This window comes from Pyxicephalus adspersus, chromosome Z (assembly GCF_032062135.1).
Source record: "Pyxicephalus adspersus chromosome Z, UCB_Pads_2.0, whole genome shotgun sequence".
Lineage (NCBI taxonomy): Eukaryota > Metazoa > Chordata > Amphibia > Anura > Pyxicephalidae > Pyxicephalus > Pyxicephalus adspersus.
Window position 1 is genome coordinate 33950552 of NC_092871.1, and position 23871 is coordinate 33974422.

General features: G+C 39.0%; 1 protein-coding gene across 1 annotated transcript; it reads right to left on the reverse strand.

The window, feature by feature from the left end:
* Positions 1 to 3330: 3330 nt before the first annotated feature.
* UPF3B (UPF3B regulator of nonsense mediated mRNA decay) lies at positions 3331 to 14332 on the reverse strand. Its single transcript, XM_072430823.1, has 10 exons — positions 14123 to 14332; positions 11671 to 11777; positions 10719 to 10825; positions 10534 to 10632; positions 8824 to 8934; positions 8084 to 8127; positions 7517 to 7705; positions 7170 to 7315; positions 6494 to 6836; positions 3331 to 4180 (listed from the first exon to the last, which is right to left on the reverse strand). Exons 1-10 carry the CDS (start codon positions 14234 to 14236, stop codon positions 4037 to 4039), a joined length of 1404 nt encoding a protein of 467 aa, XP_072286924.1. The 5' UTR covers positions 14237 to 14332; the 3' UTR covers positions 3331 to 4036.
* Positions 14333 to 23871: the final 9539 nt, after the last annotated feature.

Consider the following 23871-nt stretch of genomic DNA (forward strand, 5'->3'; position numbering starts at 1 on the left):
TAGTCGACACGGACTGTCTCCCTAGCCTTTAACCCAAGGCTTTTAAAGCCCTTGTTTGAAATCCCAATGCATTACAATGGGCTAATCTATATCAGGAAGTTTCCTTGAGGCACGTTTATGACATTTATCTTAAACGATGCTTGCAATGTTTAAAAAATAAAACGCTGGGTTAATGCTGGAAAATGCTGGAAAACTTGGGCACTTAATTTGCAAATGAGTTAAAACGCCATGCATACGTGAAAAAATGCGAGAAAACGCAGCATAGGCGTTTTCCAGCATTTTAAAGGCAAGCTTTAAAATGCCAATAAAAGTGCATAAAATGCATATAAAGGCAATAGGAACGTTTACATGCGTTTTTAAAAAAGTCCATGTAGACCCAGCCTTAGCTTGATGTTCAAATTAGGTGAATATATCTTACATTGTTGGCCACTGGGAAGATTTTTATTATTATTATTATTATTAATAATAATAAACAGGATTTAAATAGCACTAACATAATACGCAGCAATGTAAATTAAATAGGGGTTGTAAATGACAGACAGTTACAGACAGGGGCAAAGGAGGAGAAGAGGACCCTGCCCTCAGGAGCTTACAATGCCCCCCTACAAAGCGAAAAAAAGATTATTGGTGTCAGTGGTAAATGACCTCAGAGGCACAAATTGCTTAAGGAACTCCCTAGCAATTTCTAGAAGAAACCATGAAAATCTGGGGTTGAGAAACACTGATGTATGCATTTTCCAATTATTAAACTGTTATGTAACACTAATGGTTATTTTAATGTTGTTTTATTTTTTTTAATCTGCAGAGTTTTTATCAAATGATCCTGCTGTGGGAGTTCTTGTTCAGGGATTTCCTGTTAAGAGGTGACAAATGGCTCCTAGTTTTGCTTGTAGTTGTCATACTATCACTTCTGACTACAAGCTGCTGTGCTGCCACATTGCTGTGGAAACAGTTGTCACTATCAGAAAGCAGGTCCACATGGATATTATGCAGCTGACATGCCCAAAACTCTGCCTTATTGTGGATGCTGGCTAGTGTGTCAGTAATAAAGCAATGCAACTACTGATTATTTGTCATAGTGATGGTTAGTAGCCATGCTTATTGGTTTCTAGTTACTTTAGCTGACAGCATGGCTCCCAGAGACTGCATTGTCACAGGGCAAGTGGAAGGCACAGATGTAAGTTCTAACATATTATTATTATTATTATTATTATATGACATTTATAGCATATGCTCAGCACAGGACATTAACAGACAGGATCTGGTTAGTATGGAAATTTACATTTTTATGAATTCCAGTTTCTGACTGGTCCAATCTAAAGCAAATTTGTAGAGTTCTGGTTGACAGATTATTTTTTAATGTAGTGAAAACTCATGAGAAAAAAACAAAATCAGTGAACACTGACATATTCACCAAATCAGTGATTCTATTATGTGATATGTGGGCTTCACTGGCACTGACATCACGTCCTGTCTTCTTCTGACGTCATCTATCTTCATTGACCAGGATGAAGAGAATCCAAAATTATACACTGAGCTGTGCAGGCATATGTAAATCCTTTATTCAGAAGAAACATGTATTTTTTGATGTACAGGTTTAGGGACTTTTATATAACCGGGAATCAGACATTCCCTCAAACATTCCCTTTTGGTTTCAATAATGGTAATCGATTCCCATCAAAGAATGTTTGAGGCAATGTCAGAGAGACCTAAGTGTGTTAGAAGAGAACTTTTTTGTTCTCAATTTTTTTTTAAATGAAGTTTAAAGTACCAATCAGTTAACCAGGATCTAGTGGATTTTACCTAGGTACCTGCGGGGTCACGGGGGTATTACAGTTGCAACCAAGCAGCGGTCACCAACCGGTGGTCTGCGAGAAAATCTTGGTGGTCCACAGCCATGGCCGGTGCACCCCCCCACCCCAAAAGGGTCCTTCTCCTGCATCGGCCAGAGCCGCAGACATTGTCTACTGTATAAATCGCAGGCTCAGGGTGGTGGGTGGGTTGTGTCTGTGGACACAACCTACCCACTCTCCAAATTCAGGGCTGATTTTGAACTGTGTAGTGCATCAAATAAATTAGAGACTTTATTTAAAAAAATCGACCATCTCTGACTCTAATTAAAAAGTTGCTCTGAAATCACACAGGATGTAAAAATGTCACGGATAACAGTTTTGATAAAGTAGTAACTGCTGTATTAAAGAAGCCCACTGCAGAGTTGTCACTAGTATGAAGTTTATCTGAGTTATTGTGCAGCCTAAAATGTATACATTTTTGTAATCTGGATTTTACTTACCTCATGAAAAAAAAAAAAAAAATTGATTTGTGAAAAGTTTGCTTCTTGTTGATTTAAATGATTCCACATTCTACATATATACGTCCCATGAACACAGTGTTGCGAGAAAGCAAAGGTGTCTGTTTTTATTTACCAATTATTTCACAGCTTTATGCCAAGTTTAAATAGGTTTTTGCTGTTTTAGGTTTTACAATTGTTTTTTAGTTAATTTGGTTTTCAAGCCACAAATGATGTAATTTATGTTTTTGAAGTAGTAAGGTTGTTCCTGATCCTCATATTTGTAAGTACTTAAAAATTGATGGCCTCTAGATAAAAATAATAAATACATTCTTTATTGTGTTTTTACTTAACTTACTTCTACTTAACTTAGGTGTGAACTTTCCTAGTTTATATGCTGGCAATTACAGGCTGGTCAATAGGGTAGAGTGTCAGCTTCCTGGTCAGGAGTTCTTGTTTCCAAAAGCAGATCCCATCTTCATATAACTTTACAATGACTGAGCTTTGGTAGTCATGAATTGCTGTGTATGTTGTGTTTTATTCAACATGGAACATTAGCAAACATCAGCATATTTAAATTAGAGGAGTCTGAGTCTGTGGTACCATAAAACGAGGAGTCAGAATCGAAGGCTTTTTGTACTGACTCCACAGTCCTGTTTATTTTATTCCAATTCAGTGAGGTCCCTGGTATCTGCTCCTCCACTGGAGGCAAGCATTCCCCCGTGACTGAGCAGCACTAACATAATGATGTGCGAGTCTTGCTCAGTAAGAGAACTTATGAAATCACCCATCATCTAGAGGGCCAGTTAAACTAAACAGCAGACTCAAGGAGATAGGTAGAATGACAATCTGCTCAAGGAGGACCACTAGAGGCAGAAAACGGGAACAGTGCCAGAGTGTGAAGACGTTTTTTCTTCTGTTTAACACAAGTACAGAATGAATGAGAAAAAAAAAAAAGTTTCCCTTTGATTAATTTCGAAATGGCAAACACATTATATTTCAGTTTCTCTATAAATATATATACAAAGGAAGAAAACAAGTTTTCAGTGAAAGTATTCTTTTATTTTTGATAGAAAAAAATTAAGAAAACAATTAGGTTACATTACCTTGAGAGGATAATTAATTCTTTATATGCTCCAGACAGAATAAAATAAGCAGTCATATGTCTGAGAATCTGCAAACTTAGACATCTGTTATAATAAAGATCTGTATGAAAATAATTCAGAAAACCAAAAATTACAGCATCATTCTGAGTCTTTTCAGCATAGTACAGCAGCAAATATTTTGGGCTCCAGAAAGGAATACAAAGCAAATATCTTCAACACCTACACTGCAAAACTGAAATACAGGGCAAGCTCTATGAAAACAGCCTATGTAATACTGGGCTGAAATATCATTCAAAAATACTCTTCTGTCATAACCTTCTGACAGTACAGGAATGGAGGACTCATGGTTCAATAAGGCCACGAAACAAGATATTGTAAACTGAAGATTTCAACCATGCTCTCTTACCATCACCACTACAGCACTAAGGACTAAACATTCTGTCAGCAGTATTTTTGCTATAAAAATCCATGGTGGATTCTTAGCCAAACTGCATTTGCAACCCTTCAAAGATGTCCCTCTGTCTCTGGACACCTCTCCTGCCTGCTCCTAAATCCTTCTCTGTGAAGGCACTTCTGGATTGCAGAGTTTTTTTTTCTTTGGTTGTCATGACGGGCAGGACACTCCACATCTTCCAGCTCCCTACTCGCCTTTGTGCTGATCACTGGTTTCACCCTCCGTTTTTTTTTCAGGTGGATCACTGGATTTGGCTGGACTCTCGTCACATTGTGTCAGACGGCTTCTGCTCCTCGCCCCTGGTTGGTACAACTGCATTGCTGGGCGATCCTACAATTTCAAACACAATATTCATGATAACAAAAGCCCACAAACACGCTTATATAAAATATACCTGTTATACAGTTAGGTCCATAAATATTTGGACAGAGACAACTTTTTTCTAATTTTGGTTCTGTACATTACCACAATTAGTTTTAAATGAAAAGCAGTTGAACTGCAGACTTTCAGCTTTTATTTTAGTAGAAATAATTACTTCATTTCAGGGGCTCAAAAGTAATTGGACAAATTAAAAAGCTAAAAATAAAATGTTAATTTCTAATACTTGGTTGAAAACTGTAGTACAGCCTGTAGTATTCAACTCATTGACATCACCAGATGCTGGGTTTCCTCCTTTTTAATACTCTGCCAGGCCTTTACTGTAGCGGCTTTCACTTGCTGTTTGTTTGTTTGTGGGCCTTTCTGTCCGAAGTTTGGTTCAACGAGTGAAATGCATGCTCAATTGGGTTCAGATCAGGTGACTGACTTGGCCATTCAAAAATAATGCACTTCATTGCTTTAATAAACTCCTGGGTTGCTTTGCCTCCATGTTTTGGGTCATTGTCCATCTGTCTTATGAAATGCCTCCCAATCAATGCATGTTCTGCCTCTTCAGACTAAACCCTACAGTGTGATCTCGATAACTTACAGTTGTGATGAGATGGCTATAACTGCAGTCTTGGGCGAATAGGCTGACAGTGACTCAATCCAAAGGACACCTTGTAGATCTTGAAGAAGTTTATTCCAAACTGTGCAGATCATACACCGATGAACAGATGGATAGGTCAAAAAATCATGCTGTGAGCAGCTAACAGGAGCATGCAACTGAGATGAGAGTAGATGACAGAATGAAGAAGAGGGGAGGAGACAAGAGACTAAGCAGAAGCTATGGGAAGAGAGAAGGGACACATATAATGAAAGGCAAACCATGCATGTGTAACATGACAATGCATGACTGCATTTATGTGGATTTGAGCAGACAGTACGTCTCTTAACACCTCAGAATTCATTTGGCTGCTTTCGTCCTGTGTCACATCACCGTTTTAGTGTCCAACATTAGTGTCCCAGTGCCACTGGCAGCCATGCACGCCCAAGGCATCACACTGCCTTCGTCATGTTTTACAGATGATGTGGTAAGCCTTGGATCATGAGCTGTTCCATGCCTTCTCCATACTTTTTTCTTGCCATTATTCTGGTAAAGATTGAACTTAGTTTCATCTGTCCAAAGAATGTTTTTCCAGAACTGTGCTGGCTTTTTTAGATGTTTTTGAGTAAAGTCCAATCTAGCCTTTCTATTCTTGAGGCTTAGGAGTGTCTTGCACCTTGAAGTGCACCCTCTGTGTTTCTCTTTATAGTAGACTTGGATATCGATACGCCTACTTCCTGGAGAGTGTTGTTCACTTGGTTGGCTGTTGTGAAGGGGTTTCTCTTCACCATGGAAAAAATTCTGCAATCATCCACCACTGTTGTCTTCCGTGGACGTCCAGGTCTTTTGGCGTTGCTGAGTTCACCAGTGCTTTGTTTCTTTCTCATGATGTACCAAACTGTAGATTTTGCCACTCCTAATATTGAATCAAATTCTCAGATGGGTTTTTTTGTTTTTGCAGCTTAAGGATGGCTTGTTTCACCTGCATGGAGAGCTCCTTTGACCGCACGTTGTCTGTTCACAGCAAAATCTTCCACATACAAGCACCCACCCCTCAAATCAACTCCAGGACTTTTATCTGCTTAATTGATAATGACATAACGAAGGAATTGCCCACACAAGCCCATGAAATAGGCTTTGAGTCAATTGTTCAATTACTTTTAAGCCTCTGAAATGAAGTGATTGTGTAAAAAAAAAGGCTTTAGTTCCTCACATTTTTGTGCAATTTTTTTTGTTCAACCCACTGAATTTAAGCTGAAAGTCTGCAGTCAACTGCATCTGAGTTGTTTCATTTAAAATTAATTGTGGTAATGTACAGAACCACAATTAGAAAAACTTATCTCTGTCCAAATATTTATGGACCTAACTGTATATACCACAGTGCTAATATTTCAGTAATGACAATATTATGAAGACGTTATTTAATGCAAGTATCAAAGGACTGTAGACAAACTGCCTTTTATCTCCGCCCAGAGTTAATCCAATATGATCTATGGGACAGAAAGTCACAGTCTGTGGTTAAAACTTAATATTACTGCTGCTAACGAGGTTACATTGCAAATCAATGCAAGAATGTAACAATATCCATATTATAAACTAATAATTTCCACGTGAAATGTTGCAACCGTTTAAAAAAAAAAAAAAAAAGAAGTTTAATGTGACGTAATAGGTAGTCTCACCTTGTTCCTTATCCGATCTCTTTTAGCTGCATCTTCTTTCTTCTCCTCTCGGGATTGGCGCTCCGTTTTATCAGCAGTTTGATGAATTTCACTAGCTTCCTTCCTTGGCCTATCTCTGACTGCTTCCCTTTCCTTCCTGTAGTCATCCTCTCTTCTCCTGAAACATCTATCTTTTTCATATCGATCCCTTTGCTTTCTGCGATCTTCTTCATACTGGTGCTTCTCTTTTTCTCTTCTTGCACGTCGTTCTTGCTCATAATCTTTGTCTCTGTATTCCTTTTCTCTGTAATCTTTGTCTCTGTATTCCTTTTCTCTGTAATCTTTTACATATTCGTCTTCACATCTAAATATACAAAAGAACAAAAAACACAGTAGTATATTTTTTATCTAGCAGAGTCCCAGTTTTACAAAGAAAATATATTTCTCAGTATCCAAAGACTATAATATGAACACCTTAGTTTACAAAGTCAATACCACAACGAGAAAAAGTCAAAGATAGTCAAACCTGAACTAAGCACATCCATCTAGAAAAGCTTTCAATTCCCTAATGCACAAAAAGCATTGCCCTGACACTTGGCCTGGACGTTAATGCAGATAAAATGTATGTGTCTATTATTAAGTAAAACTAATGTATTCAGAGGCAAACTTATGTCTTTAGCTGTAAAAAGCACCATACCTTTTGGCCTTCTCCTCCCCGTGGTCACCATCCAGTCTCTTTCCTGCAGAGCTGCGATCCTCCCGCACAGTGTCTCTCTCTGGTTTTTTGGTCTTAAACTTCTTTTCCAATTCTTGCTCTTCATCTTTTTCAGGTTTCCTAAGCAGCTTTGAAATAAAGAAACATTTACTTATTAAAAAAAACAATACAGCAAACAAATCATTGATTTATCTTTTCGAATTATTCTGACACTCTTGAAACCCCAACAACAACATTGATAATTTTATATATATTCATATTTCTAGTAAAAAGAAGAAATTTAAAAGACATTTTGAAAGGACAACAGATGTAAGCTGTGAACGAAATACCTTAATTTTAGGCTCATCTTTTGATCTTTCAGATTCCTTATCTGGAGCTTTTTCATACTTCTTTTGTTTTTCTGCATCCTTCCTTTTCCTTCTTTCATCCTCTTTCCACTTCCTTCTTTCCTCTTCACGTTGTCTTTTTCGCTCCAACTCTCTCCTCCTCCTTTCTTCACGCTTTTCATCTCTTAGTCTCTGAAACAGTGCGTTCAAAATTGTATTAGAATCGTTTTTCTTTTAAAAGTTTCTTTTTGTTTTAGTGTTGCAATATGATAGTTATTACTGAGCCATTGTAAGGCAAAGGCATAGGTTGGCTAGAACAGTCCTTTACTTCACAGGAGCTAAAAAAGTGAAAATAACAGTTGGGCAGCTGGACTCTGGGAAAACCTTCTACAATAAATAGGCAAGCATCTCTGAGAATAAGATGCTTGTTTAATAACAGCAGCATGGGTAACCTATAGACCTGTTTTACTATAGGTCTGCTTTGACACCCTACAGGCAAAGAACGCAAATCACATTCAAACATTTAGCACAAATATGAAGAGACCGGTAAATGGGGTCAGATAATCATACCTGTCTATTTTTTAAAAAGCTTAACAGGGGAGTAGTCTTCTTGGCTGGAAGGTAAAGAAAAATTGTTTAGAAGATTAAGAAAAGACGTCATGACATTTATGATCACACAAGGAATGTTGGCCTTATACAGCAGCAAAGAGCAGAAATAAACATTAAGATGTATATATAAAGGAATAATATTTCATGTATACAAAACAGCTGAATACTATTCAAATAATGTATTTGAACATCTTGACCTTAGAGTCTTAAAAGCTTAGACATTGATTTAAGTATGGGGCAACAAAATTTGTTACATCCTGGTTGAGCATGTCATCATCCCTTTCAGTCTGCAGACTGGATGTTTAATTATTCATGTAAGTGAAGGGTGAACTGGATCATGGCCTAGCGCACACATTAATTTGTGCGCATCTCCGGCAGAAGGCTGTTGCGTCTAAATAGCCCAAAAGAGTCCTACCATATTTAAGAGTTTTTGGGTTGAAACTAGCATTCTATGAAAGATATAGAAAACCCCTAACAAAGAGCATGCATATATGTATGATAACAAAAGCATTATTTCCAAGCCCCACTGTAACTAATGATCACAATATTGACCCCACAGGATTCTGCACTGCATATTAAAAAACACATCTCTGTATACATTTATTGGTTCTTTTGAAATGAAATTTGTGTAAACAAAATCAAACATAGCTTTTGGACAAATTTGCATACAAATTGCTTACAAATAGTTAATTGTATAGTACCTATCATCTCTTTATTCCGTGCCTCTATTTCCTCCAGCAAAGTTTCCGGGGTTGAAGTTGGCTTTTCTTCATCCAGATTGTAGGAGTCTAGAAACTTTTTGTATTCTGGATCTTTAAAATACAGAACAATTTCAATACATTTATATATATTCTTAGGACCTAAACTCTTGTTAACTCTTAATCAAAAGTTCATATAAAAATAGAATTGTGTGAACAGGCTGGCAGTGCTCTACTTGTTTAGTGTCCCCTGCACAGCTGAGAGAGCTGTGCAGAGCAGTAAATGTGGACAGTTCCAAGTCGTCCGGACAACAAAGACTGCCTTTTCCAATACAGCCCACTACCAGCTTTAAACTACATAGTGAAATGAGAACATTGATACAACCAGTCCCCCAATGCATTTAAATCTTTGGAAGACTGGAAATTCTGACTTTTATCTAGGATTGATGAAAACTGGGGCAAGCAGAGAAAATTCTCAAGTACTACAGCAAGATAAGAAACAACTTTAAAGATAAACCTGTTTTTGCCAAGAGCTCATATTCAAAGTGGTCAGGACACTATAGTATACAGCTATAACTACACAAATAGTTTATTTTAATAAATATCTGTACATACTGATCTTTCCTGATGCCCATACCAATCAATGCCACTACCATTCTGAGAAAAATTCTACCAAGGTCTTAACAAGTGACAAGTTCGGTTTCTGCTACAGCTCTAACTGCTTCATTCCTCTGATAATCACTCATTACAGGGTACAATGGAGACATGGATGTTGTCAGGAGGAAATGGTAAGTGCAGCAGGAAACCAGGATAATTACCCTTCTGAAAATGTCAGGATCCTGGCAGACTTTAAGAAAGTATTACATCCCACATGTACAAGTTCCATGCAGTAACCAGATGTTTACATGCAAATGTATTATATTCAATATGCATTTGATCAGCTTTTTGGACATCTACTAACAGCTAGTTGTGTTAGAGAACATAGAAAATCAACATATGATGTAAAAGTGTATCTCAACCATAACATTCCCATACACTACTAGAAGTTTTAAAAGCTTCACAACCTAATAAAGGCATGTTGGCATGCACAGGGGGATAATAAGTCACTGTCCAGCTCTAGGTGGCTACCACCTTGCACTTTTTAAAGAAGTAGAACTTGAATATTTTACAGCGGGTGGTCTTGAACTGCTTATTGCCTTTCCAATTAATTTGCTATGAGATGCTGTGGGTGAGATACTAAATATAGTTTATGACCCGAGAAAGCTTGCTTGTAACTTAGGCTGCACACATACATCAGATGATTCTCGATCGATTATGATGGCCTCAGGGCTAGTATCAGACGAGAATCTGACGTGTGTACAGCTATCATCCAACGTCGCTCATGGCGCCATCCTGGCAGATCCATGAACGACCGTTGTATATACATTGCTCGTTCACGCATCTTTCAGTGTTTTGTCATTGGAAAGGATTGTGAAAGATCACAAAACAACAAAAATCTATGCACATAGCCTTACACTCCAATACAAATACGTTTACAAGACTAAACATAGAGTTTTGTTTTAACACTTGACCAACAGGTTTTATACTTAAAGAAAACTGAACCCTTTAACTAATGATCTATTTGGTTCACACACAAGTACACACATTATATATTAGTACAATTTCTTTATTTTGGAGGACTGATTGATCAATCATCATCAAGCACAACCATACCATCCTCTATAGTTCCAGTCTTGGAATCTTTTTTCTTGCTTTTCTTTTTAGCCACTTTTTGAAAAGGTGCAAACTCCACAATTGCTGGATATTCCTGACCTGTAACAAAAACAAATCAATTATGCGACTCCTCTTTTAGAGACATTTCGATTATAAGTGTAAGACACAAACAAAATAAATATCACCTCTGTGATCAATGAACACGTAGCCATCAAAACGATCTCTGAACAACATGATGTCCTCTTCACTTTTAAAATTAATATATGCCCTTGAGTACATATGAGGAAATAGGCTGTGAACAAAACACAAACGTTTCAGTTACAGGAGAGATTTACATTGTTTAAATTCTAGAAAAATCACAACAGTAGCTTCCAAAGGTCGAGGGCTACCATGAAGAACTGTTAGAAATGGATAAAGGTTTGGAGATGTATATCAGCCAACTTTGTGTTATAGAAAGGCAATACAGCTTAAAAAGACATTTCCTAGCTAAGACACTGTTTACAGAATCCTTGTGTCATATTAATGGAACAGTGAATGTGGCAAACATTTTATTTAAAAATAAAAATACACATACCTTTAATTCCACTGATCCCTCAATGGCGCTGGTCGTTCTCACGATCTGAACTTGCGTCATCCTCATCCTGGAATTTCTCTTCGTCCCAGCGTGGAGGAAGTGCTGGGCACCGCCATCTACTGTCTTTTTTTTGTCTTCTAGTTACGTTACCTGATCTCACACAGTGCGGGTGTGAGATCGGGTGATGTAGCTGCTGTTAAGGGGAGGAAAATAAAAAAAGAGCCAATCTCACTTCGCATGTGTGAGATAGACATCTCTTTCCCCTTGGTGGAAAAAATGCCCCTTCTGTGCATGCCAAGATCATGCGCCAGAGCCAAGGATGCGTGACGTAGGTATCCTGGGAGGCTCTGTGCTCCCATGACACCTTTGATTTTTTTGGCTCTGTAAAGGTGGCATTCTTTTCACTGGTAAGCACTGTAGGAGGCATTCTTCCTACTGACCCCCACAATATTGTAGTAGGGGTTTCCTGAAGACCTGAAAGTTGTTTCAAGGGATTCCTCCATATTAAAGAAAGGTTGAGAAACGTCAAAATAAGATATAAAAACCTATATTTAGTATATTACCTGCAGTCATTTGCAAAAAATTCAAAGTAATCATGGTCTGGCAGAGGCTGCAGATGCTCTTCCAGTTGTTCTTTGGTAAGACTTGGTGGCAAGCGACGAATTACTACCTGTAAAAAAAAGGAAATTCAAGTTGATAAAAGTGACAAAAGGCCATGGAAATCCTGAGCTTTACCAGGATTGCAAAATTCTGAAGAAATATGGGATCAGACTGTTCACAGTACAGAACTAGCTTTTCCTGCTGGAGATTGAAACAACCTGTGTTTTCCAGTTAGAAATATTGAAGTGATTACAAATAAAGGATAACAGTACTCTGGCAGAACTGGCAAAAAAAAAAAAAAAAAAAAAAATAATATATATATATATATATATCTCTTAGACATTGATACAAGCTCATTAGATCCAGAAGAAAGTGGGACATAGTACCATTAATAATGCTGTTTTGAGGGCTTCCTGACAAGCTTAGGAGTTGTTTATGAGTGTTTTTTCTTCTATGAGCGATAAAAAAAAACAAATAGACAAGCAAATACAATGCTCACAATGTCCTAAAGGAGATGCCAACTGCATTACCATGTGCAAACTATCACTATTTACTATCTCTAGGGACTCCAACCTTAGGCTGAGGCATAAGCATAGAGTTGTTCAGCTATGCCACTTCGCCATCACTTTTAGCCAATGCATTCATTGATGTAGAAGAACTCGAAGGCCACATGAACACATGAAGCACCAGAACAGCCCGCATATGAGACTTGTGGTTTCTAGGCACGCAGAAAAATGTAATGGCTATGAAGCTAATGTCCAAGAACCTGACTATTGTATTCTAAAGGGCAATAAACACATTGTACCTCTCAGGTCAGTGTAAGTGACACCTATGATCTTTTGGCTATCTGTAATGGTGATATACTTCCCACTAATATACCATGAGCAGTGGTTATAATATGTATAGCAGGGGTTCCCCCTAGACATGAAAGTTATTTCAAGGGTTCCCCATGTTAAAAAGTAAAGACTGATCTATTGTGTATGTAAAATTTAAAATAAACATTTTATAAACTACACCTTCCCAGTCCTTAGAGAAGATGGCTGTATATGCTACCTTTTAAAGCTTTTTTTCCTTTATTTTTACGTGCTGATCCTGCCAGAAATATACTTCCTGTCCTGGGTGACAAAGCTTACTTACAATACTGTTTCTATGAAGGAGCAACACTGCCATCCAAACAAGAAATAAAGACTACAAACCCCACCACCACTTCTCATCTCAAACACATAGGAAAACAAAGAAAGTGGTAAACTTGTAACTGCGGTTTCAGTGCAGTACACACAAACTTTGTGTTAGGATCACTTTTTTTCTGTGAAAACAGAAAAAACCCCACTAATGCAGCTACCATATCTGCAGCCTGATAGGGTTCTATATAGCACATTTTAGTACTATAACCTTTGGTTCCAGTTTAAGTCTATAGGAGTGGATGGGGAAGCAAACCCCAATTATTATTAGCTAAAATTTATATAGTGCCATCATATTACGCAGCGCTGTACAAAGTCCATAGCCGTGTGACTATCTGTCCCTCAAAGTGGCTCACAATCTAATGTCCGTACCATAGTCATATGTCATTATTAGACTCTAAAGTCAATATTAGGGGGAAGCCAATTAACCCAACTCCATGTTTTCAGGAAGTGGGAGGAAACCAGAGTATCCAGAGGAATCCCACGCAAACACGGGGAGAACCTGCAAACTCCATGCAGATAGTGTCCTGGCCAAGATTCAAACCTGGGACCTAGCAAAGACCAGAGTGCTAACTTCTGAGCCACCGTGCTGCTTCAATCACTACATGAAGCACCTGAAAAAAATGTGTGGCATCAGCCTGCAAGCAACCACCTTTAAAGGAAAAAGAAAAAAAACAGCCAGACATTCTTTAAAATATGGTCTTTTTTTCACCTGGTGTGATTTTATAATAAAGCTACACATAAACCTAAACATAGGGCTCAGTGTCTGATATTGTTACCTAGGAGCTGGAGTACAGCATGTACTGTAGGTAACTAAAACAAATGTTTTTTTGGTAAGCATGTTCAATATTAATACGAATAAAATCCCCCAGATTGTAAACTCTTCTGGGCATCTGTCATTTGCAACCCCTAATCTACATTGCTGCATAATATGTTGGCGCTATTTAAATCCTGTTTAATAATATTATTAATAATGTGCAGACATTTTATAGTCCAAATAATGACAGGTTCTCTTTACTAAACAACAAGCAGCAATGACTTGATGTGTCTGTCTCTGGAAAGGACAAGCAGATGTCATGTATGGTGCATTCTGAGAAGTATTAGGAAGTCTGTATTATGGCCTCATCCTGTGTGGTGCCCCCTGCTCCTGTCACATCACTGCCCCAAGCTATGCTCAGTGATAGCTGTCACCCTATTAACCCTGTGAGCAGCAAGGCCTCAGCCTCCTCCTCACCTTGCTCATGACTTCCTTTTTCTCCTTCACCTTCTCAGCCTTTTCCCCATCCTCCAAACCAGCCAGTTCCCCTCTCCTTTCTTTGGGTTTGGTATTCTCCTTGTCTTCCTTCATGGCTTGCACACAGGAAGAAGATACAAACACTCGATGGCCCAAACTAAGCGGTAGCAGCTAGTTCCCATCCAGTACAAGGACCTGGAAGTGACGGCAACAGAGAACCGGAAGTGGGTGGGGCTTCACTGATCAACCTAGAAACCCGGAGAAACTCCAACTGAGAGACAGGGAAAATGTATTCTCAGTCTCACACAGCAAAACAGGAATGTGTCTGTGTGATTTATATATTATAAGCTAGCGGGGTAATTCTGCAGTGTCATACTCTTATTATAGGGCGCACTGGTATTATGTAGGGGATATGGGGGAGACCTGATGGGGAGCACTGACATTGCTGAGGGATATGGGGGGGAGGAAGTGTCAGACAGGTGGGTAGGGTGAACTGTTATTGTTTCTGTGGAATATGGAGGAATGGGGAAATGTGGAGACAGGTGTTTTGTATACTGGTTTTATTGCAGGGTAATATGGGGTACAGGAGGGGGTAAGACAGGTGATGGGATGCACTCCTATTGTTGTAAAATAATATGGAGGTACAGAAAGGGGAGACAGGTGATGGAGTGCGCTCCTAAAATTGACATAATATAGGAATTCAGGAGGGGGAGATGCGTGTGAAATGGGGGTACAGGAGGGGTGAGACAGGTGATGGGGTGCACTCCTATTGTGAGGCAATATAGGTACAGGAGGGAGTGAGACAGGTGATGGGGTCACTGCTTTTGTTGTTATGTACTATGGAGGTACAGGAGGGGGTGAGAGGTGATGGGGTGCACTCTTATTGTTGTGAGGTGATATAGGGGGTATAGGATGGAGAGAGACAGGTGATGGGGTGCACTGGTAAAATTGCAGGGTGGTATGGGCTTCAGGAAGGGTGAGACAGGTTGTGTGGTGCACTGGTATTGCAGTGTGCTATGGGGGTTCAGGAAGGGACAGATGTTGGGGTACACTGAAATTACTTATAGCAATGCTATTTTTTGTGGGATTTAGGAAGGATGATCGGGGGGGTAAAGAAGGGTACCAAGGTGTACTACTATCAAACTACTAGTATTGCAGATTGATAATAGTGTATTAAAAGGGAATAGGTACATGATGTGGAGTAGGTGATGGGGTGCATAACTACCGGTAATTTTTCAGGATGATTTAGGGTTCAAAAAGGGGGAGAAAGCTGGAAGGTTGAGACAGATGATCACATGCACTTGGTTTAGCAGGGTGATATGGAGGTTTACAAAAAGGAGCAGGTGATGGAGTGCACCACTATTGCGCTCCGCAGAATGTGTGTGGGGGGCATGCACTCCACAGAATGTGTGTGGGGGGACCACACGCTGCACAGAATGTATGTAGGGAGGACCACGTGCTCCACAGAATGGGGGGGGGGGGGGGCATGCGGGCCACAGAATGTGGGGGGCACAATGCGCGACACAGAATGTGTGTGTGGGGGGGGCACAATGCGCGACACAGAATGTGTGTGTGGGGGGGACACAATACGCTCCACAGAATATGTGTGGGGGGGGGACACAATGTGCTCCACAGAATATGTGTGGGGGGGACACAATGTGCTCCACAGAATGTGTGTGTGTGTGGGCGGGGGGGGACAAAATGTGCTCGACAGAATGTGTGGGGGGGGGACACAACGCGCTCCACAAAATGTGTGGTGGGGGGATACAACGCGCACTACAGAATGCAGGGTTGTGGAGTTGGTAGGTAAATCCTTCATTTCCGTCTCCAGTATTTACAGGGTTTCTCATTTTATTTTCATACTTTTGCATTCAAACACCACAAAAAATTTAGACCCTCAAATTATTCATAAATCAATACATTTATTATAAAATTAAATATAACAATATTTTTACCATAAAAGTTTTTCTCAAGAAACATTATTAAAAATATATGAAAATAAGTTGAGGATTTGTCAATTATGTTTTTTACTTTATATAATTTTAAAATTAAATATCTTTATTTCAGGGATTATTTTCATCTTCAACGTTATTAGCTTTATATTTAGTATTGCACTTATCCTTATGGCCAGAGAATTAATTAATGCAGAATGTCAAAGAGTGATTGACAGTTAACTGAATGGTGATGCCTCCCAGATAGCAATGGTTTTGGGTTGTATTTGTACAACCATACCTAAAAATTTTAAGACCTATGAATCTTCCGGTAGAGTGGAAAATTACCAAGAGGAGTTCTGAGAAATTCAAATGAAATTGAAATAGATGAAACACATAAGAAGGAGGTACACAAGTTAATTGCAGAATAAGCCAGAATAAGGAAAATGAAGGATTTCAACAATAGATTGATGCATTGATAAAGTCCAAAGGTCATTAAAAAGAAATTCTTTAATTCCTGCAAAGTGCAATGATTCCCACTCTCTTCAAGAAAGGCTTAGCTATGCTAACAAAATCCTTGATCTAAGGAAGCTAAGGAAGATGGAAAAAAACATCTACTTTCTTGATGAAGCAGGTTTTAACATCTCAATGAGAACCAAAAGGGGAAGATCTCCTATTTGCAAAGGTCGGTGCATGTTGTGGCTGGAGTGCGTTCCAGAAATTATTCAATTTGTTGTGTGAGGAATAAAAAGGGACCCTCCACTTTAAGTCACAAGCATGAGCATTTAATCAAGAAGCATTCCTCAATTTTAATGAGGGTTTGAATGTTTTTTTAGTAAAATTAGTGTTTAGCATGCCATCCTAACTATGGATAATGTCCCCTTTCATAAAACTAGCCAGGTAAAGAGCTTGGTTGAAAGTAAGGGACACCAACTCTTATTTTTACCACCATACTCTCCATTTCTTAATCCTGTTGAGAACATGTTATCTAATTGGAAAGAAGTAGTAAGAAGAAATAGGCTTTTTAATTTGGGTGCTTTACTAGAAAACATCAATAGTGTATTTTTAACAATAAACAAGCAGGATTGCTCAACTTATACAAAAATGTTTAGCTTTTTTCCTAAATACCTAAGAGGAGAAAGCAATAATGATTAATAAATCATTTAATAATTATTACATTTTTTTTTTAATGTTTCTTGCGAAAAATTTTTATGGTAAAAATATTGTATTTAATTGTATAATAAATGTATTGATTTATGAATAATTAGGGGGTCTACATGTTTTTGTGAAGTTTTAATGCAAAAGGAGTTTTTAACAAAGGTGAACATTTTTTGTGAAGTTTTAATGCAAAAGTGTGAAGATGAAATGAGAAACCCTGTAATATGCTAATGTATTTTCCAGGTTGATTGAAAGAAGGCAACATTCATGCCATTTAACTACTGTATTGGCCAGTTTAAACAAATGACAAAAAATGAAAACAATAAGGTTTTATTTTTATCAAGTGGCTATAAAGTAGTAGCATAGCATGCATAAAAATCAGGAACTTTACCAATTGAAAAATATGAACCACATTCTTTGGTAGTTTTAAAACAAAAACAAAGCTTAACTACATGAACAAAAGCTGGAAAACCTAAAACATTTTATATATTAGACTTGGAATATAGTTGTAGACTAGAATAGCTGTTAAATGCAAAGAACGCTACAGCCAGACTCATCCATCCTTCCCTCCGCTCCTCTTCCGCTGCATCTCTTTGTAGTTCTCTCCATTGGCTTCCATTTCACCTTAGAATCAACTTTAAGCTCCTGTTCTTTGCCTTCAAATCCCTCCACAGTTATTGTCCCACTTACATTTCTGACATGGTTAAAAAATACTCCCCCTGCCGCTCTCTCCGCTCCTCCAATGACCTACTAATGACTTCCTCACTCATAACCTCATCACACGCACGGTTACAAGACTTCTCTAGAGCTGCTCCAACTCTCTGGAATGGTCTTCCTCGTCCTATTCAGCTTGCTCCTACTTTCTGCTCATTTAAAAGAGCGCTCAAAACCCATTTTTTCAAACTTGCCTACCCGTCTTCTTCTGTCAATTGAAACCACCACTACTTCCCACCACTACATATTTCCCATCCTATTGTGTGTGAAATTCCCTCACCTACTAGATTGTAAGCTCTTCGGGGCAGGGTCCTCTCCTCCTGTATCACTGTCTGTATTAGTCTGTCATTTGCAATCCCTATTTATTGTACAGCGCTGCGTAATATGTTAGCGCTATATAAATCCTGTTTAATAATAATATTAATAATTGTCCAGTCCGAAAATCTTTTAGTTCAAGCAAACGCTTTACCATTAAAAGAATGCTTCCCCAGCATGTTGTTTGATCCAAAATGTCTCCTTTTCCTGCATGTCTTTTCAAAATGGCATCTGTTTTAGGGGCCCTGGCTGCAACAATTACTCCTCTTACACCTTACACCTCAATTTGCCAGTTAGAGTAGCTGCATGATCAATTCATCTCTTATTGCAAGTTGCAGAGTATGAACAGCACAACGCATATGTTGAATAGTAGTACGCTTACATTCTTCTTCAACAATGTTGTCCAAAATGTAACTATTCTCTTAGCTTTCACTTTTTCCAATACTTGGATTACCGTCTATCCTTGATATCTATCTGTCACTTTCTTCATCTATTAATTTTCTCAATTGTACTCAACATATTAGAAGCGTTATCTGTCACAATACATAGAATCTGTTCCTTTTTCATTTCAAAATCTTCTACAACATTCTCCACTAACTTCCGAAGATAGTCACTGGTGTGATGTGCCTGTATGTCCTTTACTCCCAAGGTTCGTGTTATTGTTTTATTATTTTCATCAACAAATCTAACTAACCACCTGGGCGTTACACTGAGGTCTAGATTTCTGTACCAAAAGTGTTACAGGTTTTCATGAAATTTTTTTTTTTAAATTGTAGACCTGTAACCCAATTTTAAAGGAGGAAAATCTAGAAAAAAAGATTCTGAAAGATTATTCCCCTTCTGATCACTCATGTGCCATTCATACCAGTATTCCCCTTCTGATCACTCATGTTCCATTCAAATTCCCTTTCTGATCACTCTATGCCTTTCAAATTCCCTTCCTGATCACTCTGTGTCATTCATAATTCCCTTCTGATCACTCTGTGTTTTTTTTCCACTGTACGGCAGTTAGGACAGGGAACAGCAGGTGGCGCTGTGCCGGCTTCTTTCGCTCTGCTTTACAGACAGGAGAAGACACGTGCTGCTGCCAGAGAGAGGAGGAGGCAGACGCTGCTGCAGCCAGAGACACACGCAGGATCGGGTATCGGGTGAGTATATTATTTTAGTTATTTTATCACACCTTTGTCGTATAGGATTCACTAACTTTCCCCCCCCCAGTTTTGGGGAAGAAAAAGTGCGTCTTATACTGCAAAAAATACGGTACATGGGATATCTTTCTCATTCACAACTTCTAACACTTTAGGATGAAAACGCTGTCTTTTCAAATTTGATGCTCTTGTATGTGCATTTTTGTTAGACCCACTGAAACTGCTAATTTCATCAAATTGTTTTTCATCATCATCTTCAAAAACACATTGGCACACATAATGTTTTCTATCACTTAATAATGTAAAGCGCTCATAAACTGCAGATATTATCAAGTTTGTTGAGAGACATTTTGCCATTGTGGGTACCGCTTTCACTAAAATATAAATATAAAATATGTTATACTAACTAGCATATTCTTTGATTTAAATACAAACATACACATAGTCCTACACTATTGCAAACATACATACATACAACACAGCACTTTACACACAAATAGGCTATAACCCTGCACTAAACTTAGACATAATTTGACCTATACAGAAAAACATGCACAAACATATATACTATACACACAACACAAAGCCCTACATTTTACTCAGAAACAGACACACAATATGCACTATACAAAAACATTCATACATTCTCACACCATACACACAAATATACACATAGCCCTGCAGTTTTATCCAGAAACATGCACACAGCCTTCCATCATAGTACACACAAGCAGCCATGCAGTTTTAAAATAAACATGAACACTTACAGTTGAATCCAAAAAGCTGTTCCTCCATGTTCTAAGCTATTTTAGCAGACATAGGACGTTGAGCAGACGCTGCTGCCTTTATCTTTGTTTGCTAATAGACAGGGCAGGGGAGCCACTTAACTAATCTTCTAGTATTCGGTGGTGTGCAAAATGATGTTAAAGCCCTGGATGGGAGCAAATATGGAGAGTGCAGACACCACACCTGAACACACATCAGGCCATAACACTCACCTACACCTATCTCATTACACTTGTTTACACTCAAATGAACTTGTTAAACACATTATATCTGAAATAAAATGAAAAAACATTTTTTAATATACATAAATCAGATTACAATAATGTGAATGTCAGGTTGTATAATAGCTCAGCTGAACTTCACACTAGTAAAATTACAACTGCATGGGCTTTAGTCTTACATCAAAGAACTACTTAATTATGACTATTGTTTGTGAATTAGGACAATTGAACTTGCCGTATTTTTTTTAATTAAATTTTTAAATGTATCAGGAGCCGGAGTTGGCATGTTTTTATCAACTCCCACTCCAGGTACCAAGAATTGTCTCTGACTCCTCGACTCCAACTATGACTCCACAGCCCTGACAGAATGTTGGGGGAGGGGGGCAACATGCTCCATTGAATGTGTGTGGGGGACACACAATGCGCTTCCAGAATGTGTGTGGGGGGTGATCATGGGACCGCAAGCTTCAGAGACAGGTTGGGGGACAACAAACTTGACAGAAGGGGATGGCAATGTGGATTGGGGGACAACACACTCCACAGATGGGATGACTGTAAAGTATGATGACAAAACAAGTTAGAGTGACGAGAGGTTCTACAGTTGAGGATGATGATGATACTGTGAAGGGTCTGATTGGCAGTTAAAAGGGATCCCTATTTTTTGTTTTGTGGTGGTAGACCTGATCTATTTCTATGACATCAGCATTAACCAATCACAGAATACAACACTGAATACCTAGTTAGAGAGCCTGGGCTGGGGATGAGCAGTGAGGGGAGGATGTGGGTGGTGAAGGTCATTAGTGGATGGCATGTTGGATGTTTAATTTTTCATTGGTGCAAATTGACATAGCCAGAACCACTGTGGGGTTTGCTTTAAGTAGATTCCAGATTCAGATCCAGCCTAAGTAGGAACCACATAACCCCAAACAAATACGAGGCCATGCGGGACAGTGGCTCAGGTGGAGGGGAGAATGTCTGGTTTTTGACAGAAACCCAAAGTGATCAGACAGGTAAGATCTCTTTCTGTAATATTGACTGGCCTGATCATACAAACTTGAAAGCCCAGTTTAGAGGAGAAGGTAAATCAACCACATATTTGCATGTATGCATACCAGAAGCAGGGAGAGTTGTTAAATATTCATGTGTGTACATGTAGATTATGTAGGCAGCGACATATGTTACACTCAATCTACAAAATCTCCTCTAGATCCAAAAACACATATGTAATGCAAATGCCAGCCACACTGGATAAAGATTGATTAGGTATTTTTGAAGGTCCACCTATGTAGGTAAATTTAAAGCTAATTGTACATTGAAATTGACATTTTTATGGTGAGCTTTAGTCATTATGTGACTAAATTGGATGATTTCACAAAGGTATTCAGCTATATATTTAGCTATTAGGTAGGAGTGAGTGAGAATTTTAAGTTCCATCTCGCAGGGAATTGAGCTTTTCTTGCTTACCAAACATGTAAGTGAGAACAGCCTTGTGATTCGCCATGAGGTCGTGTTCTCGCCGAACGAACGAGGGAAAAAGCAGGGGGCAGTAACAGCGACTATTTCCAGCAGGAATCACGGCTGGGAGCGAATCATTTGCTCCCAGGATGCACAGCAAAGCCAAAAAGTCAATCGGGAGAGATCTGAGCACAGGCATATATACAGGGAATGAGGGAGGGGTTAGTCACTTCATCTTGTGTTCTGTGTGAAGGATAGAAGCAGCACGTGCATTGTGACAGGGCCAGTTTAGGAGCCATCTGTTAATATACAGATATTTCAGTTTTTGATGCTACCTGTTCCTTTTTACCAAATAAGTCTGTTTGGTACAGAAAAAATTCTGTCATACTTTAAAAGAAAATAGAGATTTTCAGTCTTTGATACCTTTTGCTATTTACCAAAGAAGGCTGTTTGGTCCAGAAAAATTTCTGTCCCACTATAAAAAATACAGATATTTCAGTCTTTAATACTTTTTTCTGTTTACCAAAGAGGACAGTTTGGTACAGAAACATTTCTGTCCTACTATAAAAATATACAAATATTTCAGTGTTTGATACCTCTTGCTATTTACCAAAGAAGACAGTCTGGTACAGAAAAATTTCTGTCCTACTATAAAAAATACAGATATTTCAGTGTTTGATACCTCTTGCTGTTTACCAATGAAACCTGTTAGGTACAGAAAATTTCTGTCCTATAAAAAAAATACAGATATTTCAGTTTGTGATACCTCTTGCTTTTACCAAAGAAGCCCGTTTGGTACAGAAAAATTCTGTCCTACTATAAAAAAAAACAGATATTTCAGTGTTTGATACCTCTTGCTATTTACCAATGAAACCCGTTTGATACAAAAAAACTTTAGCCCTACTATAAAAAATACAGATATTTCAGTGTTTTATACCTCTTGCTTTTTACCAAGGAAGCCCGTTAGGTAAAGAAAAATTTCTGGCCTACTATAAAAAAAATACAGATATTTCAGTGATACCTGGTCCTAATTACCAAAGAAACTGTTTGGTACAGGTGCATTTTTGCCTGAATAAGTAAAAGATGAGCGGTAGATGCAGAGAAAGGCATGGCATTGGGTGACCTGCCACATCTGGCAGGGGGCATACTTCCTGGGAGTCTGCCACTGTAGGACAGCAGCAGCAAACTGTTGGAGGCAGCAGCACAAGTTGTCAAACAGGTCAGAGATGTGTGCAGAGCACCAATACACTGGTAGATGTATTGAGAGAGTGGAATACAATCATACAGCCATGTGGAGAGTATTGTGGACTGGGTCTCAGGGGCCTCAAGTGCAGCAGGCTCTTCTGCAGCAGCAACCAGCACAGCCATGACAGGACAAAAGACAGGAGTTAGCGTGGCTAATGTGCCTGTACCTCCTGATGACTCTCCCTTGTTGTTTGACGAACAGCTTGAGGATCTGTCAGTGCAAATTTCAGAGCAGGAGGCAGACTTTAAGACCCTTGGAGAATGTGGTCAGCACTTGCTGGGCGAGGGTTCTGGATCAGTGGCTGCATTTGCAGAGGTTGGCTTACATGAAAATGAGGATGATAATGACTGTGATGTCACCTGGGAACCACAGGTACATGTAAGGGTTAGCGGCAGTTTTGAAACAGATGTAGAGGAATGGCAGTAGCAACAGACTGGGGATAGAAGGGGCCGCAAATCTGCATGATGCGAGTCCCAAAGAAGAGACAGGCGAGTGGGAACAAGCAGGGGAACAGTCAGAGATGATGTGACCATGGGGGAGGTGGAGCTGAAGCAGACGTAGGGCATGCAGCAGACGCAGAGGCAGGCAGAGAAAAGAGCAGCAGAGTGGTTGCACGCACCTCTCCAGTGTGGTCCTTTTTCACGCTGAAAGATGATGACGGGTGCATAGCAATCTGCATCCTGTGCCACAGGCACATCCGCAGAGGACAGGCCGAATAACATTTGGGTACAACATCCCTGCTTTCCCACATGTGCAAGAACCACCAACCAACCAC

Bases quoted from the DNA above. Each gene is read 5' to 3' on its own strand.
- UPF3B (XM_072430823.1), bottom strand. From the start codon at position 14,236: ATGAAGGAAGACAAGGAGAATACCAAACCCAAAGAAAGGAGAGGGGAA. The intron at 7,706-8,083 runs GTATGATTATCT...GCACTGTTTCAG, and splicing joins GCTTTTTAAAAAATAGACAG to AGACTAAGAGATGAAAAGCG. The intron at 7,316-7,516 runs GTATTTCGTTCA...TTTATTTCAAAG, and splicing joins AAGATGAGCCTAAAATTAAG to CTGCTTAGGAAACCTGAAAA.